The sequence below is a fragment of the Euprymna scolopes genome, chromosome 39, assembly GCF_053919585.1.
Source record: "Euprymna scolopes isolate OS-2025 chromosome 39, ASM5391958v1, whole genome shotgun sequence".
In the NCBI taxonomy this organism is placed as follows: Eukaryota; Metazoa; Mollusca; class Cephalopoda; order Sepiida; family Sepiolidae; genus Euprymna; species Euprymna scolopes.
The window spans coordinates 36,103,055-36,122,719 of record NC_136520.1 but is presented as its reverse complement, the minus strand read 5'-3'; the positions used below and the strand labels follow the sequence as shown (position 1 = coordinate 36,122,719).

General features: G+C 31.2%; 1 protein-coding gene and 1 pseudogene across 15 annotated transcripts in view; one reads left to right on the top strand and one right to left on the bottom strand.

Annotated features, from left to right (window-relative positions):
• Nucleotides 1-19,665, bottom strand: part of LOC145263738 (uncharacterized) — a 727,869-nt gene that overhangs the window by 93,616 nt on the left and 614,588 nt on the right. For all 15 annotated transcript variants that reach the window (XM_080120729.1, XM_080120720.1, XM_080120727.1 and 12 more), the window contains one exon: nucleotides 8,797-8,875. In XM_080120729.1, coding sequence (XP_079976855.1) covers nucleotides 8,797-8,875 — 79 coding nt within the window. The remainder of the gene's footprint in view (nucleotides 1-8,796; nucleotides 8,876-19,665) is intronic.
• LOC145264091 (5S ribosomal RNA) lies at nucleotides 17,006-17,122 on the top strand (annotated as a pseudogene).

Genomic DNA, 19,665 nt, shown 5'->3' with positions numbered 1-19,665 from the left:
TCTACTTCTCCGTTTATTCATTTCATTATATAATCAGTTTTTAATAGGGAATTAATTTCATTTCTATTTTTTTTTAATTCTTTTTTATTTATTTTTTTTACTCATGTTCACCCCTTACAAAGCATATCGCCACTTGAACGTATTTGAGGCCATGTCTAGGAAAGATTAACAAGATATTTGTTTAGGTTACATTTAAACTTCTGCATGTCAATAAAGCCAGGGAAGCAGGCAGCAGGAAGGGAATTTTAAAGTCTAGCTGTTCGAGGGAAGAAATTATTTGAATAGAAAGCTTTCTAACATTATGGGACATGGGAGGTGAGATCTTATTGCTAAGAGGGTTTGTCGGGGATATGTACGTCGAGGGGGTACAAGTGAAACGAGTTCATCAGAACACATTCCATTAAAATATTTTTAAAACAGGCACAGTGATGCAACATGGCGACGATGGGACAAAGGCTGGAGCTTAGTTGATGAAATGGGACAGATTAGATTGAAAACTTTTTTTGACCCTATCTAAGAGGGAGAGACTAGTGGTAGATGCACCAGCCCAGATGTGGCCACAATACTCCATGCATAGGCGAGTGGTGGCCTTGTAGAGGTACAGGATACTCTCAAGTGTGAGTAGTCTTCTAGCTCGATAGAGGGAACCCACCTTCTTTGCAGCAGCCTTTGCAATGTCCTCTATGTATTTATTCCTATACAAAATCTTGGCATTGAATGTTAAAAAGGCAGCAGATATGCAGTTTACGTTGTAAAGATAGCCTTAGCCTCTAACCCTTGCATGGCGAAAGGAGACGGTTTTTTAGAGTACACCGTCGCGACGTCACCTAAATAAACGTAAGCGATTGATATATAAGTTTCAATTTCTTTTTTTCACTTGACGGTAACAAACAATATATTATTTTATTTCTAAATCGTGTTAATAAACATTAAACAATAAATTTATGAATTTTAAAAAGAATATTTGGGTTTGTATCGAAAAAGTTGTCAAAAAAACAAATATATAACAAATAAATGTTATCAAAGGCAACATAAGTTATTTTTCTACCAAACTGGATATAATTTTCGTGTTTTTATTCAATGTAACATGTTTATTCAACTCGAAAAGCATACAGTGTTTACCGATGTATTGGAAAATTCAAAATGGCGCCCGACTCTCTCTTTAACACGGTAAGTTCGGGAAAAGGTGTTATAAATAATAAACTAGACAGTATACTGTTAGAAATTCGCTCGATATATGTTACAGTGACATAAGTTGACATATATTCGGTGGTTTTTTAATAGTATTTTATCTAGTTTATTATTTATACCACCTTTTCCCAAACTTACCGTGTTAAAGAGAGAGTCGGGCGCCATTTTGAATTTTCCAATACATCGGTAAACACTGCATGTTTTTCGAGCTGAATAAACATGTTACATTGAATAAAAACACAAAAAATATATCCAGTTTGGTAGAAAAGTAATTTATCTTGCCTTTGATAATATTTATTTGTTATATACTTGTTTTTTGACAACTTTTTCGAATCTACGTGTACAGTAATACAAACCCGAATATTTTATTTATTACTTAATTTTATATAATTTGAACAGAATATTGTTTACAGCTGCATTTGATAAAAAATAAAAAAACAACCTTTCCTTTTTTCATCAAATGCATATCAAACATATTCTTTTTATTCCCAACCTTTCTCGTTTTTGTTTTAGTATCGGCCCATAAACCTTCAATGGTTTTTGTGTGGATAGAGGAGTCAACGGAATCTACAAAGTTTTTGCCATGGACTACTTAGTCCTGATCATATATCTCATTCTCAAATTGTGAAAGACGTTCATAGGACGCTCATCTATCAGATAAGATCCTCTTCCTTGGTAGGACCCAAGATCTAATAATTGGAAATAATGTTTCTCGATCCCTTTTCTCCACAACGGCGAAATTACAGTGGTTCGACCGACACTCAACAGCCCCCAAAACCCAGACCCTATTAAATAGGGAGAAGTCAATGGAAATCCGTAGGCTATTACCAAATACGAATTTTAAAGGATAAGATACAGAATAAAAACAAATGAAATTAAAATTCTTTTTCTTTTTAACAAAACGAAAAATAGAGTAAATGAAATTAAAAAAAAAAAAGCCTAAAAAATAAAACTATTAAAAATTATAAAAACTGCTGCAAGAGCTTAAAAAACAGATACCCGTTTGTAATCAATTTAAATTTTGACCAAGTGTTGATATATAATGTAACAGTGTAATCTAAAAAGCTGTACATTTTAGTCATGCAAGGGTCAGATGTGCCGAAAAGTCTATATAAAATAACCTCTTATTTTTTTCATAATTAATAAGTAAGTATGCTCATACAAAATAAATTTCTGCAACATCGGAATATCTATATATTTAAGATAGTAGTGTGTGTGTATGTGCAATTCTCCTACAGCCCACACCAGTGGACGGATCATGACCAAACCTGGAATGATGATGCTCCTCCACCTAGGAATGGTGCACACCACTTGTTAAGGTCAAGGTCACAGCCTATGTATATATACTCTTCTACAGACCACACCACTGGAATATCATAATCAAATCTGACATGATGACGGTCTCCGACCTAGGGATAGTGCACACTATTTTTCAAGGTCAAAGGTTAATGTTGGGATTTTGTTGTATGCTCAGGTACCGCAAAGTGCGGGTACCTTTGCTAGTATTGAATAACAGCATGACAGTCATGCTTTTGTTGTTTTTCTCCAAATGATCAAAATGGGAAATGAAAATTATTTCTTTGTTTTTCTGAAAAAAAAATAAATAAATAAATAAAAGACTATCGCTTGATTAATTGCTCAATAAAGTTTAGTTTAAAGATAAATCAGAATGCTGGTGTATTTGAGTGATATCCAATTTCGGGCGTCCAAAAATTTGGATCACACCATTATTTTAGACAGCGTAAACTAATAAAAAAACATCACCTTATCGGAAAGGAGGTTAAATACAAAGTGACGTTTTGAAAAGGCAGTGTACTCTAGCTTACAAAAATGCCCGAGCAACCCCGTCGACATTTCTTGATAGGAGCATTTCAGGCGATTAACAATAAACTAACCCCCTTTCCTAAAGAGAGAAGGTAAAATGGACTTTCAAACAAAGTTACTGTTGGACTGATTGCTGAGGGTGTTATAAACAACACCCACTCAAACTGTGATAAAAAAAAAGAAAGTTTTTCCTTTTCAAAGTGTTTCTACTTAAAAGCCGAGTGGATATTGTATGCCGACCGGAAGTTTTATTACAACACGGTTTAGTTTGTTTACAAATTCTGATTAAATAAATAAATATATATATACATACAGGGTGACCCAAAAAGAAAAAAAAAAAAAGCTAAATGGAGGCCGTCTAGAACATATGCTGTAGAACGGAGAAAAAAAGGCCAAAGACCCTAGTGTTTTGATGTGATGTTTTGAATATAATAAACGAGTTATGACCAAAGTTTTATTCCATTCGGGCAAAACACTAAGAAACGGGGCCTAATTAGAGTTGGGGCCCGTTTATTTTGGGTCACCCTGTATATATATATATATACTTTTTTTTTCTTAATCTGTAGTTTATAACTTTGATGAATTTTTTTTTATCAAAATAAATATTCTCTGTGATGTTCAAAATGTCCATAATATAAAAAAATTGTTAAGAAAAAAAAAAAAAAACAGGACTGCTTTGTTTATATTTCAACCGGAAGTATTAAAAAAAAACAAAGTAAAACTGAGCTTTTAGTCACATTTTTGGGGTCGCTTTTATATAAAAGACCTCTCTTACATCTTTATCAAGGCAGAAGTGCTGAACCGTGGCCTTAAAATAAAATAAATCTAAATTGGATTATGTTCCATTCTTTTTCTTTTATTTTAGTGAAATTTTTTAAAAGTTTTACAATGCTTAAAAAAGAAATGGGTATTTCTATAAATAACATACATCGTAAATATGTTACTTAAAAATAACTGGAAATTTTTAGGAAATACTTATGATTGTAGAAAGCTAGTATTCATCAACATTTATGGTCAGTAGTTTTTAAATTATTTAAGAAATCCAATCATAGCTTTCATATTCAGTGGAAAGATACCATTTTTTTTTTCTATTCCAATGGAGATAAATCTCACAAATTCAGTTTACAAGGCAGGGTTCTATGGACAAATTTATCTTTAGTTGACCATTGACAACTAAATAGTTTTGTTTAATAGCCAAATAGAAAAGTTACTAGCCAAACCCACGTGATTTTTGGAATATGACATCTTCGTTCTGTGACAATTATGTACATAAAGTTTTTTCTGTATATTTTTAAATAAGTAATTTTAAATATACAAAAAATTTTATGTGGATACTTGAAAATATAAACATTCAAATTTCTTCAGATGTTTTTTTTTAAAAGCTGTCGTTACAAAAAAAAAGTATATGGTTCTATTAAACTTTTATTGTTTAAATAATTTAACTTTGTTCGTTTTATTAAAAAAAAAAATGTTGTAAAGATATTTTTCACTTAGTAGTGAGCTTTGGAAGATTGTCAGTGAAAGCAATACAATCGCCAAAAGATAAGCGTTTCATTATTTCTAGTCATCACTTTGAAAAATGACTCGCAAAACTGACTGTTTCACTCGCAATGTAGAGCCCTATAGGGGGAAGCCGAGGAAAATATGAAAGAAAGTGATAAAAATAGACCCGACAGAATGAGGGATAAATAAAGACCTTGCCAGATTACTTTGGAATATCTTAAAGTCGTCCAACACATGCTAGCATGTAGAATGGACATGAAACTGAATATGATGAGGAGCAGAGATACCTGGGTATAACTAGGACAATAAAAGCAGAGATTCCTGGGTATAACTAGGACAATAAAAGCAGAGATACCTGGGTATAACTAGGACAATAAAAGCAGAGATACCTGGGTATAACTAGGACAACAAAAGCAGAGATACCTGGGTATAACTAGGACAATAAAAGCAGAGATTCCTGGGTATAACTAGGACAATAAAAGCAGATATTCCTGGGTATAACTAGGACAATAAAAGCAGAGATACCTGAGTATAACTAGGACAATAAAAGCAGAGATACCTGGGTATAACTAGGACAATAAAAGCAGAGATTCCTGGGTATAACTAGGACAATAAAAGCAGAGATACCTGGGTATAACTAGGACAATAAAAGCAGAGATACCTGGGTATAACTAGGACAATAAAAGCAGAGATACCTGGGTATAACTAGGACAATAAAAGCAGAGATTCCTGGGTATAACTAGGACATTAAAAGCAGAGATTCCTGGGTATAACTAGGACAATAAAAGCAGAGATTCCTGGGTATAACTAGGACAATAAAAGCAGAGATACCTGGGTATAACTAGAGCAATAAAAGCAGAGATACCTGGGTATAACTAGGACAATAAAAGCAGAGATTCCTGGGTATAACTAGGACAATAAAAGCAGAGATACCTGGGTATAACTAGGACAATAAAATATCATTAAAAAAAAAAAACTGAATAATTTATCCAGATGACCGTCGTAAAAATGAAGTGTTATTCATTATCATTCATCATAAAAAAAATCAATTTTGTTTGTTTGCGCTTAAAAGAGAGTAATACGACAAATACCTACAATTGTACAGAATATACAAATGAAATATATTGATGGTATTCTCTTAAATACTTCATCAATTAAACCCCTAAAATCCAGTTTTAAATTAATTCTTCTACAACAAAGAATTCATCCAGTTTATTCTCATAATATTCAGTATGATGATGGTTTTAGCATCCCCAAATCACAAAAGACATAATGGAAAATAATGCTATCGAAAAATAAAAATCTTACCAAAACCAAAGTAATGTTCAATGATTGTATTATTGGAAAGCTACTAAGAGGAATAATCCCGTGATCAGTTTGTGGAAAGGGAATTGGGTGCAATTCAATTTTTTCTGATATTTGTAAGCATTGGGCACAAAGAAGCTCAGTGAAATTACTGGTAGGTTGAGAGAGGATAACCAATTTGTGTGCAACAAGTGAAAGAATATTCAGATGAATGAGAACTGAGATGTGAATAAAATATAGGTTGATGAAACTATTAAGGTTGTCGAAGTTTTGTTACCTTGGTGATATCATTGGAGCACAGGGTGGAGTGGGTGCTAGGGTGATAGCAAAAGTAAAGTGTGGATGGATTAAGTTCAAGGAATTACTAACCGGTAGAGCATTAACACTGTCAACCAAGAGAAGACTCTATCCGGTGTGTGTAGTGTGATAGTGTACAGAAGTGAAAACTGGACAGTAAGGGTTGAGGATATGTGTTGCATGGAAAGAAATGATATGATGGATGTGTAATGTTAATGTTACAGGTGAGCCTAGATCTGTTGAGCTCAGAGAAAAATTAAATCTTGACAGTTTAGGGAGATATGTACAGAGCAGGAGACTTCAATGGTATGGCCACATTTGAAAAATGGATGAAAGTTGGGGCAACAGAATCTGTTGATAATGAAAGGCTAAAGAAAACATGCAAGGAGTGATAAGAGAAAGTGGAATAAATAAAAACCTTGCCAAAGATAGGTTAGTTTAGAAGACAATTTCTAAAAGCTGTTAAACAGATTTTAGCATGTGAAATAGATATTAAACGGAATATGATGATGGTTGACAATGAAGATGGATGAGAAGTCAGATATGGAGAAACCATATCTGAATAGTTATATTATCAAGATTGTCAATAAGTTTTGTTATACTGGTTATATTATTGGAGCACAGGATGAAGCAGGTGATAGTGTGACTGCAAGAGTTAGGAGTGGATGGAATAAGTTTAGGGAACTTCTGCCATCACAAACCAGCAGAGTGTTATCACTGTTCAACAAAAGAAGAGTTTATCAGGTATGTATACGCAGCGTGATAATGTATGGAAGTGAAACCTAGCTTGTGAGGGTTGAGGACATGCATTTCATGGAAAGAAACGATATAAGAACGATACAATAGATAGTGAGATAAGAGGCTGAGATCTGATGAAGAGGAAGATTAAATGCAAGCATAATAGGAAAATGTGTATAGACAGGAGACTTTGCTGGTATGGCCACGTTGGAAGAATGGAAAAATTTTTTTAAGTTAATAGATATAAAAAAAAGTTGAGGTAACAGAATAGTTTGACAAGGAAAGACAAAGGAAAACATGGAAATGATAAGAATGAAATTGGTTTAGCTATAGCAACATAGAGTTTTGTAATATCAAATAAGTAGGAGAAGTCAATGGAAATCTGTCGGATATTACCAAATATGAATTTTAATCTACAGATTTCCACTGACTTTCCCTACCTATTTGATATTACAGAACTTTTTGTTGCTATATCTACTCCCATTTGCTATGCAATTTCAAACATTTTTCTTTTATAAAAAATATGTTAGCATTCATATTTTGCAGTTTCATTTTATACTTGAAATAGCATTTCATCATTATTTTGTGCTATTTTCTCTGATGAGAAGTAGGCATATTTTGAAACTGCAGTGTAAGGATTTCTTAACCTTTAATTTAGCGTTCCTTGTTGAATAATAACATTTGTTTTGTTTTTTTTTTGTATGCAGATTAAATTTTATTTTCGTATATTTAAGCTCTTCTCCATTTTTGGATAATTGAGCCTTTTCATCTGGTTTTGATTGTTTATATAAATATTGAAAATATTTATATCTTGTTTTAAGTTTATTCTCATCCTAAACTTTATATATATATATATATATATATATATATATATATATATAATCAGGGCTCTACGTTGTGAGTGAAACAGTCGCATTTGCGAGTGATTTTCCAAGTGGCGACTAGAGATAATGGAACACTTATCTTTTGGCGATTGCATTTCTTTCACTGAAAGCTCACTACCGAGTGAAAAATATCTTTTCAACTTTTTTTTTAATAAAACGAGCAAAGTCAAATTATTTAAAAAAACAAAAGGTTTAACAAAACAATATACTTTTTTTTTAACAAAGACTGTTTAAAAAACATTTGAGGAAATTTGAATGTTTATATCTTCAAGTATCAAGATAAAATTTGTTGTATATTTAGAATTACTTATTAAAAAGAATACAAAAAGTCTTTATGATGTATGTACCTGTCACAGAATGAAGACGTCATATTCTAAAAATCATATGGGTTTGGGTAGTAATTTTTTTTTATTTGGCTAGTAAACGAAAATATTTAGTTGTCAAAGTTCAACCAAAGATAAATTTGTCCTTAGAGTTATATATATATATGTTGTTTTGAAAAAAGAAAAACCGAATGAAATTATGAAATAATCAACGTTTCGTCCCTATTTCAGAGGACATCTTCAGGATATTAAAAGGAAAAATGCAAAAGAAGAAAATGATCATAGACCATATGAAAATGAAAAGAAAACAGTGTTAGAATCCTACCCATATCGGGAAGGAAAACATACGTTTTCCTTCCCGATATGGGTAGGATGGTCTATGACCATTTTCTTCTTTTGCATTTTTCCTTTTAATATCCTGAAGATGTCCTCTGAAATAGGGACGAAACGTTGATTATTTCATAATTTCATTCGGTTTTTCTTTTTTCAAAACAACATAACGTCAACCATCGCTGGTATTTTTATTTTATTTTTATACATACATTATATATATATATACACACACACACACACACATATACACGCGCGCACACACACACTATGTGTGTGTATATAAAACTGATACATCCTGTGTTGCTCTCAGGTCAAACAGAAATGTGATTTTCAGAAATTTCACTAGTGAGTGCGTTCATGTGCACACATATATATAAATTATTAAAAGATACAATTACCTTTCATGGCCTTTTGTAATGTATCCAGCCATCGCTGAAGCTGGCTACGGTCCACTGCATCTGATTGATGGCGTTTGTCCTAGAAAGATGAAAACAAAAAATGAAGAATACTTGAAAAGAAATTCATTTTCAAAAATGTTTGGAGAAAAAAAAAAAAAAAAAAAAAATCCAAAAATTTTTTTTTTCCATAAAATTGTTAGTTCCATTAAAAAAGAATGAAAGTTAACAATTTAACAAATTTTTTTTAAAAGAAGAAATATTTTTTTCCATTGTTGATGTTATAACAAAAAGGATGTTTTTCTATTTTATTAAAATTGTCTAACATTCTTACGACTAACCTAGTTCTTTAAGAGATACGAGGACAAAAGAAAGAATGTTATATAGGACAACCTAATACATAAAGTCGGACTCTTTCCCCGATTTTTGTCATCGATAATTTTTGTTCTATAAAATCAATATGTGATTCAGGCTTATATTTTTTTGTTAAAAGAAAAAAAAAATAATTCTACAAACCTCAAACCCCCTCAAACACTAACAGGAATTTATATAAAAAGGTAACTATATGAAATAATCATCGCAGTATATTGCTAAGACCAATAAAAATATAATTTGATTTAATTCCTTTTCAGAAAATATTTTGATAGAGTTAGAATTATTGTCATATGGTTGCAATCTTTAAAAAAAAATTTTTTAAATAAAAATGAGAATGTAACTCTGTATTCGTCAATATAGAGTTACTTCGATTTTTGAAGGGAACAAAAAATACTTTAAAAAAAAAATAGTTCATCTCATTCTTAGTACTTGATTAGTGTTCCTCATCTTTCAGTCTCATTAAACCTATCCTCGAATGGCTCTTGTCTTAACCAACCCCAAAATATTCCTAATACATGCCTGTATAGTGCATGCATCTATCAGCCATACTTAACACTAACATGGTTGAATATTGAATAATAATGAATGGAATTTTTTAAAGAAAAATATTTTTTTAAAAACTTTTTACCATTAGAATTCTGCCATTTAACAATATTGAAGCATAAAAGTTAATTCATACAAATTTGCAATATTTTATCTTGAGTGTAAACATTATAAGGAATATTTTTGAATATTCAAGAAAGTTGCTGCCAAAAATTGTTTGTAATTAAGATATTTCTTTAAAAAAAAATTGTGTTTTTAACAGTTCTAAAAAGATATATTAAAGGTAATAGCGATTTTTTAAAATATATATTTTCTTTTTGCAGTGAGTAAATGAAATGAAAAATTGATTTGGCAGAATTGCTAGTCAAAAATATTAAATTCAAAATTAAGTTTTGCTAAGCAAAAAAACACAGAAAGTACCACTTGTACCAAGGACGGTAATTATGTTCTGAAATCTTAGGCCAATTTAGGAAAACTCAATTTTCGCTAATTGTCTTCAAAAACTGTTTTCATTATAGATTAATTTTCTATCTCATCGTTTTTCATAATTTTTGGATATGTTCATTACTGCGACATAACAATTAAGTACGTACCATTGGTTTTATTTGAAATTTAATATTTCGATTTTCAAATTTCATTCTAATAACAAAGCACCGAAATTCCTTACTAAAACTTTTCTTGGTAATTATTATTTAGTGGTAATTCTGGTCTTTACCTGTCCACTCAGAGATGTGAACCCCAGTCGCATGTTTACCAGGCCTGATATAAGCATCACCCTACGGTAACCAAATAAAAAAAAAATAATAATAATAATAATAAAAAAAAGGAAAAAAAAAAAAAAAAAAAAGGAAACCTTGTTCACTATTTAAAAATCCCATCAATTATTTGAAGATCTCTTGTCCTCCCTCATTTTTCTCTCCAGTAAAGTAATTAAACTTCGTTTAATCCTTTTATTGTTTGTGTGTATTTCCTTGCAAGCTCACGTTTCAACTGATAACTGGAATCAGCAGATGAAGGGTTAACATTACTGCTTGTAAAACAGACATAAAATAAGTATAGATTTTCTTTGGAAGCAGTCCAAATCTGTGAAAGGAACTTCAAAGAATGTTACGCACTTAAGGATGAATGTTGAACAGAATCTTGTTTAATATTGCCAAATTCTTACATTTTCCCTGTCAGTCATCTTTTAATGGTTTACAAGTCTGGCCGTTTCATGAATTCACATGAGAGGTTTGTGTCTTGGTATATGGAGGCCAAATTAAATACAATAACTTTTTCACAAAGGAATTTTATTAAAGCTTGATGCAATCCTCTTCATTTATAGCAATCCGATAAGTCCTAAGATGGAGAGTACTGTTGCCCCATCTAGGGTGTTTACCTTTCTTACCTTAGCAGAATCCAAAATCGACTTCACAATCTAGTGAGGATTATTATTTGTTTTCTACAGTCCGTTTTTTCATAGGAGAAGCACTGCTAGTCTTTTTCTACTCTATGATTAATTCCACAGAAGATACTCAACTAAGTTTCAATTTCTGTTTACGTTTTGTAAAACATTCACAGAAAATTGAGACCCCCCCCAAATTCCCTTTCTTCTTCCATTCTCTTTGTATCTAACTTCAAATGGAATTTCCATGAACAGAGTTTCTTTCCGAGTGTTTTAAATCTGTGGAACATGCTATCATGGGACAGCCTCCCTGTAGATTACAACATCTTCAAATCCAATATTAATAAATATTTGACATAACTGTTTTCAAATTGTATTCATTCCATTCCTCATTGTCAATCATCTCATAATATTCTTCATTATTCAACTGATAATCTCAGTAACCCTTATTCGTAAATGACTTATCTTTAGTAAAAAAAAAAAATTTTTTTTAAAAGCAGACAAACATAAAATGAGTGACCATTTTTGGGCCATTGCAATCTAACACAGACAAAATAACATGGCCGGAAAACCATAATTTTAACATGTAATAAGAAAATGTTTTTCACAAAGAAGTCACCACTTATTAAGGTCTGAATGTTACTCGAGGATAAGAGTTAATGAATGTAAGGTGGTAATGCAGTAATCGTTAATGGTGTAGATTGGGTAGAATTTAGATTATTTATGGGGACGGCTCAACAAGAACTTGTTTACATTGGACTTGAAGGCTACAATATTGTAATTAGCCGGGAAGCAGGCCAGTAAAACAGTGTTCCATAAGCGGGCAGTTCTAAGAAAGAAACTTTGTTCATGAAAGCTGCGTTTAGATTCAGGCACAGATAGAGAGTGGGAGAAATTGATGATAGTGGTTGTAGCTAGTAGAGTTTTTTTTTTTTCTGTGTGTGAAAATTTGACAAGTGGGGATCATAGATTGAAGCTCAGAGGAGCGGACCCATGGTTTAGACGTTAAAACATAAAAAATTAAGACATCTACCCGAGAACAATCTACCCCACCCCCATGTGAATTAAATACAGAGTTTAATCCAAAAATAGCAGAGTTCAACTATTAAGTTCTAAGTTGAAATAAAGGCCCCTAAAAAGGGTCAGACGTTACATCAGCTAAAACACTGAAAATAAAGATTAGAATGGTAAATTGAATAATTCAAATTATCAGTCCTTATCTCAAAACAGGACTTCTTTCATATTGAATAACAAGATTAAGATTACAACAGACATTACAACAATTGGAATTACGTTTTGGAATTTTTGAGATTATGATTGATTATTCATATTATTTGGACTATCGTTCTCATCTTGAGTGGTATTTGCACAGTTATTTTCCTTGATCCATGGTACAGTGGATAGAGTACTTGGTAAAATTCAGTTGTAAAGCTATACTCTTCTGGAAGTTGAAGGTTCAATCCTCAGTATAGGTGACACTCAAAAAATACAATTGTGAATTACCTAGAACTTCTACCTAGTACTGGCTAATGGAACTAGAGTATGCCACGCCCATGGATTAAATAAAGGGTTCCATTTGAAATCCCATGCAGATTTTCCGAACTCAACAGAAAGATTCCTGAATTCAACAAGATGCAGAATGTTACATCGATGGAAACGTGCAAATAACACTCAAGATGAGAACAGTAGTCTGATGAAACTAAATAATACAAATAATCAATCCGTATTTTCAAATTTCAGAACCAGAATCCATAGCTACGAGAACTATAAAATTCTCAAATACTTTATCCATTACACCACGGGCCAGTAAGTTACTCCCAATGCCTCCATTTAGTCTCAAAAGGCAAAGGATACCCCTATAGGGGCAGTGGCGTGAGTAATTGTGAGGCAAGGGTTGCACAATCTCCAACCACACCTCTCCTGAATCAGCACTGTCTTAGTCAGTGACAAGTAGAAATCCAGGACGACTGGAAACAATGCCGAGATAAGCAGAGAACACATACAGCACTTGGAAGTCCCAAATGGTCACCCATTTAGTACTAACCAGGTTTAATGCTGCTTAACTTCGGTGATCCAACGGGAACCAGTGTGTTAACGTGATTATGCTACCCCCATGGATTAAATAAAAGGTTCTGTTTGAAATTCCGCTTCTGACAGTAAGATTTCCAAGTTCAACAAGGTGCGCCTGAAGACGGTCACAGGTTACATCAATCGAAACGTTGCATTCAATCCGAGAATAGTAATCTGAAGAATCCAAATAATCGAAACAATTGGATTATTCATAAAATGAAACATTTCTTTTTATGGCATTGTTATTCTAGCAAAAGAATGGATTGTTTTATGAATTGGAAATCGCAATAAATTTCTTCTCATTTCGATATGAAAAGCAATTACTGAAAAAGGCTTCATCGTTTCGCTTCTGATTAATCATTATCATCACTGGTCGGCAAATTATTCTTTTAGCGTCAACATTTGGGTTTTCATTAATGAAATTATCAATTTTTCTATTAAAAAGGTTTTCAAGAAATATTTAGAATCGGAAGCAAATCCCGTTTTACTAGAGTAGATGTAACGCTTTAATATTTGCTCCCTTCAACTTATATATTTACCCCCTTCAACCATGACTTATATATTCATTTAACGATATTATGCCTCTTGTAGAACATTTTAAGAAATGAAAGAATAAAAAAAAATTTTTTTTTTCAAATAAAAAAAGAATAAACTTATTACAAGAACATTTTTGGGATTTATCTGATGAAATATTTAAGGGAATTTGAGCTGCTTCTGGAGATTGGTAATCTTTTAAATCAACGCCTTTCAGGTTAAAAAATTATTACATACTTACGTGTCAAGTTAAAATTAATTTAAATTAAAAAGAAAAAATGATCTAATAGATATGCTAAATGTATTTTAACAAAAAAAAAAAACACAAAAAAAAACACACCCACAATTACGTTGTTTAAAAATGGCAGACCTTTAATTTAAATTAATTTAAGTTAAGGAAGATAAGTCAGTTTGTCATACTAAGTTGGTCACATAACTCTTCCACATCAAAACACACAATAAAACTCGATAAATTCTATTTTACTTGTTACTATTCTTCTACTGAATCATTTTTTTTTTTTTTTTTTTTTTGAATTTAACTAATTATGACATGGCATATTAGTACGTAATGTTTTCACTTGAAATGTGTTAGTTATAATGTCACCAATCTACACAAGCACCAAATTGGATCTGTTTTTATCATTTTCATTTTTCTTCCAGTTGTTTCATATTACAGTTAAAAGTTTTGTGAATAACTTCCAATTTCTATCTGTTGTCATTTTGCTTATATATTAATAATATTTGATAGTTTTCATTGCCCGGTTATAAAATATGCTTAAATATATTTTAATTCATGCAGATTTCATATTTATTATTATAGAAGAACTTCTCCATTGATTATTATATTGTACCTAATATATAATAATGATTTCAAAAGTTAAAAATGATTATGTCAACCCGTTTAAGAAACTCGTTTCTTATTGTTGAGCACTTTCAGTTGAAATAAAGTCGGTCAATTTAGCTTGTATGCGCAGATCATCATATAATGATTAGATCACTCTGACAGACATTAAAAACATCTAAAAATAAATGTTTAAATTTTAAGTGTTTTAATTTTAAGTGTCACGGTTAACAGTGGCCAAATGGATTTAGTCCTTGCTGATAGAGTCAGAGATGGCTTTTCTTGCCAGGTTCAAATCCATCGACCAGTATTAATCGTGATACCCTGCATTGATGATTCTTGAAAGAATGAAACACTGGTATCTGCAGGTATTTAATAATTATTATAGTAAATACATACACATATATATATATATATATATATATATATTTATTTATAAATATATAACTTGTGTGCCATCAGCTAGAATCGAAACCAGAACATTTAGCACTCCAGCCTTAGTTGTTATTGTTTGATTTATTGACAGGTAGATAAGAAAGGTAAAAAATTAAGCATTATTCGTTACCATCTGAGCTAAGTCCATATGCATATAAAAAACTTAAAAACTAATGTTGCTAAAAATATAACTATATTTGTGCATATGCAGAAGCAACAAGTTTAGTCGACTTACTCCTGCCAAGGTCAACTGCTTTTTTAATTTTGACCCCTTAGCAGATATTTTTACTGGCTAAAAACCAAATTGAAATTGTCCTACAGGTCCAAATTCCCTAAATATCAAGTTTCAATTTGATAGACCAAAAATTCAGAGTGGAGTTTGGTAGAGACCAACACACACACGATCTTATATATAATACATGTGTGTGTGTGCTAGAACTTTTTCATCCTAAATGCTACAATTATGCACAAAGTAGAAAATATTCATAAATAGAATTGAGCTTAATAGTTAAATAAAACCAACCAACCATCCAATAAGAAAGCATAAAAACTGAATAATTAATGAACGTTCATTTTTCAAAGAAATATGCAAATTATTTAATTTTCATGAAGTCACTCGCATATCCATGACAGACTAAGTTCGTTTTAATAATTTTTAAATACAAAAAGTAAGCTTCTAATATCAATGCCAGTGCTGAAAAAAAAAAAAAAAAATCAACTTCATAGGTGTACACATAAAGTAAAGTTATCTGGATTCTTGATTTTTGTCATGAATACAATTTATAACTTAGTTTATATAAAGATGGCCTCTTTTTTATTTACGTATAGACGACCTTCTTTATACATGAAACACGGCATTTTTATATGTAAAATCAGCTTCTTTGTTTTATTATTTATTTACGTATAGACGACCTCTTTTTATATATATATATATATATATATATATATATATATATATATATATATATATTTACATATTAAAGTCTTTTTTTTTCATTTACGTATAGCTGGCCTATTTTTTTTATATTTACGTATAGACGGCCTCTTTATATATATATATATATATATATATATATATATATATATACATACATATAGACGGTCTTTTTTTAATTTACGTATAGACGACCTCTTTACCTCTTTTTTTTATACACGAAAGAAGGCTATTTTATACGTAAAGTCGGACTTTTTTATACGTAAAGACAGTCTACACGCAATAAAAGGAGGCTATATATTTTTTTAAATTTACGCAAAGACGGCTTTTTTATACGTGTAAAGCTGGCCATGATACATGACTATTATTAAAATAGATGATTTTACTATTAAAAAAAATATTAAAAGTGCAGTTATTTTTCTGATACTAGAAATGCAGATGAAAAGATTTTGTACGTGATCCGCATCCATCCAATTTAGTAAACCTGCAATGACGAGCATCAGTCTGATGACTAAACGAATTAACAGCAGGAGCAGCAGAACAAAGCAATTAATTTTATTCTAATTAATATTATTAAGAAGCGAATGGCTTAAAGGTGACCACTTGAGAGCTAAGACAGTTGGCACGGTTGGGTGAGATGAAGCTGAAATGAAGGAGAGTTGTTTGGCGATTTTAGTTAAGAGATGATACATACTGACCAGTGGAATTGAGAAGTAATGCCACTACACAGCCATCTTTTGACCTGCTTTCAACATAGGGTCAGAAAAATCAATAAAAGCATCCTTTGGCCTTGCAAACTGACCAGTAAAGCAGATTTTGCACTCATCAAAGGGAATGGGAAGTTACGTCTCATCATAAACTGTGCACGTTAGGATGGCACAGAAGAGAACTTCAGATATTTAAAAATAAAAAACAACGCTTAAAAATCGGTAGCATTTACAGATGTAAAAAAAAAAAAAAAAAAATCTATACTAAATATGTTGTGCCTGTTTGTGTGGGGGTATAATTGGAAACGAAACCCTAGACCAAGATTAAATTAAATTTTTTTTTTTTAAGTGTAGTTTAGGAGGAATCTAATATACTAGTCTAGTATATAATATACGGCATAATCACATTGACACACCGGTTCCTGTCAGATCACTAAAGTTAAGCAACGTTGAGCCTGGCTAGTATCAGATGGGTGACCATTTGGGAATTCTAGGTGCTGTATGTACATTCCGCGTATCTCAGCATTTGTTTCCAGTCGTCCTGAACTTCCACTTGCCACTGGTATTCAACAATGTCGACTCAGGAGAGGTGTAGTTGGAGATTGCGCAACTCTTGCCACAAAAATTTCAGTTGATTTTACTAGCTTTCATTATTTTTAATACTTTAAACCAAAATTTCAAAAAAGCAGTATTTCATTCATAAATTTGTCCCGAACACAAGACAAAAACTTTGACATTAATTCATATAAATAAACATTAATATTTATTCATTGAAGTAAATTGGTAATTTGGATACAAATCAATTCAACTTTTAAATAGGACCGTAAAGAAATGAAAAGAAAAAAATCAATCTGCTTAAGCGACTGTGTAGGGGGGGGGGTCTTTCTTTAAACTCATAAATTTTTCATTTAATTTAAAATCAAGAAAAAAGAAAATGTGGTGTTGCTTATAGCAGAGAGACAGAGAGAGAGAGAGAGAGAGAGAGAGAGAGAGAGAGCGAGAGAGAGAGAGCAAGAGAGAGAGCAAAAGAGAGAGGGAGCAAGAGAGAGAGGGAGCAAGAGAGAGAGAGAGAGAGAGAGAGAGAGAGAGAGAGAGAGCAAACAGTGATAGTCTCCCTTTTCCGAACTCTTGCTTATGCTTCATACGTTTTAAAATAAATTCATTTAGTTTAATTTATTTATCATGAAAATTAATCAGTAAATATTTTAAGAATGGCTTAATTAATCCTTTTTATAATCGGTTTAATTAATTGTTGTTAATATCAACAAAACTATTGCATAAAACCATATTCCTGTCTATTTGTTGGCTCACAATTTGATTAATACGTACAAAAGGTATAACGTTTCACAAATTAATTTTCACACTGAAAACGTACGTTTCCACTTACATCGCAGCATGATTTCTATATATACTATTTATTCAAAGGTAATCTACATTCAAGGAGTAACCTCATTTACATATTATATTAAAGAAAAGCTATTTTAATAATTAGCTCAATGTTATTGTTTGTTGCAATAGAATTGTTTTCATTGTTCTATTTAGAAATATTATTTAAAGTTGATTTATTTCATTTTTGATTTAATTTATATCTAAGTAATTTTCAATTATTATTAGTCTACATGAGTTGATTAAAAACGGAAGGAAGTTTAAATATTTAACACATGAGAGTTATTTCCCCTTTAAACTATTTCCCTGTTTAATTTTCATAGACGAAAATGGAGGTGTTTTATGATTCCATAAATCCAACACATGGTCCACTTTCAGTAAAATCGTAAAAAGTTAGAATATTCGGTATATCTTCAATAGTATGTGACTTAATCCTCCACCTGTTAATATTTTTTAACCTGGCAATGCCAGGTATATACAGTTAACATATATATATTATTTATTCAATTTAGGTAAACAAAAGTACCATTTATTGCTACAATAAATTTACCGTTTCAATCTAAAAAGATTTCATCGGGTGACAGAAGCCTCCATTTTTACTTCAGGCTAGTCTTAATAAAAATAGGAAATTTGGAGACTGGCTTTAAGTAAGAACGGAGGCCTCTGTCGCCTGATGAAATCTTTTTTAATTAATTTATTGTAATGACAAATGATAATTTTGTTCACTCAAATTGAATAAAATAATATTCTGCTCCTTTTTAGTGAGCACTATCAACAACCTAGTTAAATTCAATGATTTTTTTCTTTTTGGATATCATATATATATATATATATATATATATATATATATATATATATATATATATGCTCATTACCGCGGGGTCCCGCTAGATTCAGCCACTCTGATAAGTCGTAGATGACAAAACATGTGTCAGTGGATAATTATATTAAAAAAAAAAAAAAACAATATGTATGCCGCTCCCCGTGTGGGGGTACCAAGTTGGTTAAAGGGAAAATTATTCCCAATTCGCATTTAGGTAAAAATGCACTTTCGTAAATATTTGAATTCATTCAAAACATATCGCAAAAACAAATAACATCTCTCTCTCTCTATATATATATATATATATATAGATAGATAATCATCTATATATAGACCGTTTCCCTGTATCACAGCTATTCGGTGCAGTTAGACAAGCAACACAAGCTGAGGTCAAAACTAGGTCATTTACATTTTTTAAATTTAATGAGATTCGGAAATATTTCAATCTTCAAATGAGCAGTGTCCATATTATAACCTTTAAATAACCTTTAAAATACTTTTAAAAAATGAATTTTAAAGAAGGTTCAATAACTGATGTCTAATATCACTAAAATTTCACAAAAATCGAAGATATCTGAATCTTTACAAAGAGCTTCCCTCTTTCTATGCACTTTGCATAATACTAAATTAAACTAAATATAGCCCACATTTGAACTCCTTGCGCCTATAAGCAGAGTCCCAAAATTCATAATAATTAGTTTATTAGTTTAGGCTTGAATACACAACTATACAAACATGCCTAACTTTATACAGCTATGTAAGTAAATGATAAGATATATTTCAGACAATATTGTTTAATGTATAATTATCCTTTTTGGTCAACATATTTTTGTGTAGGTA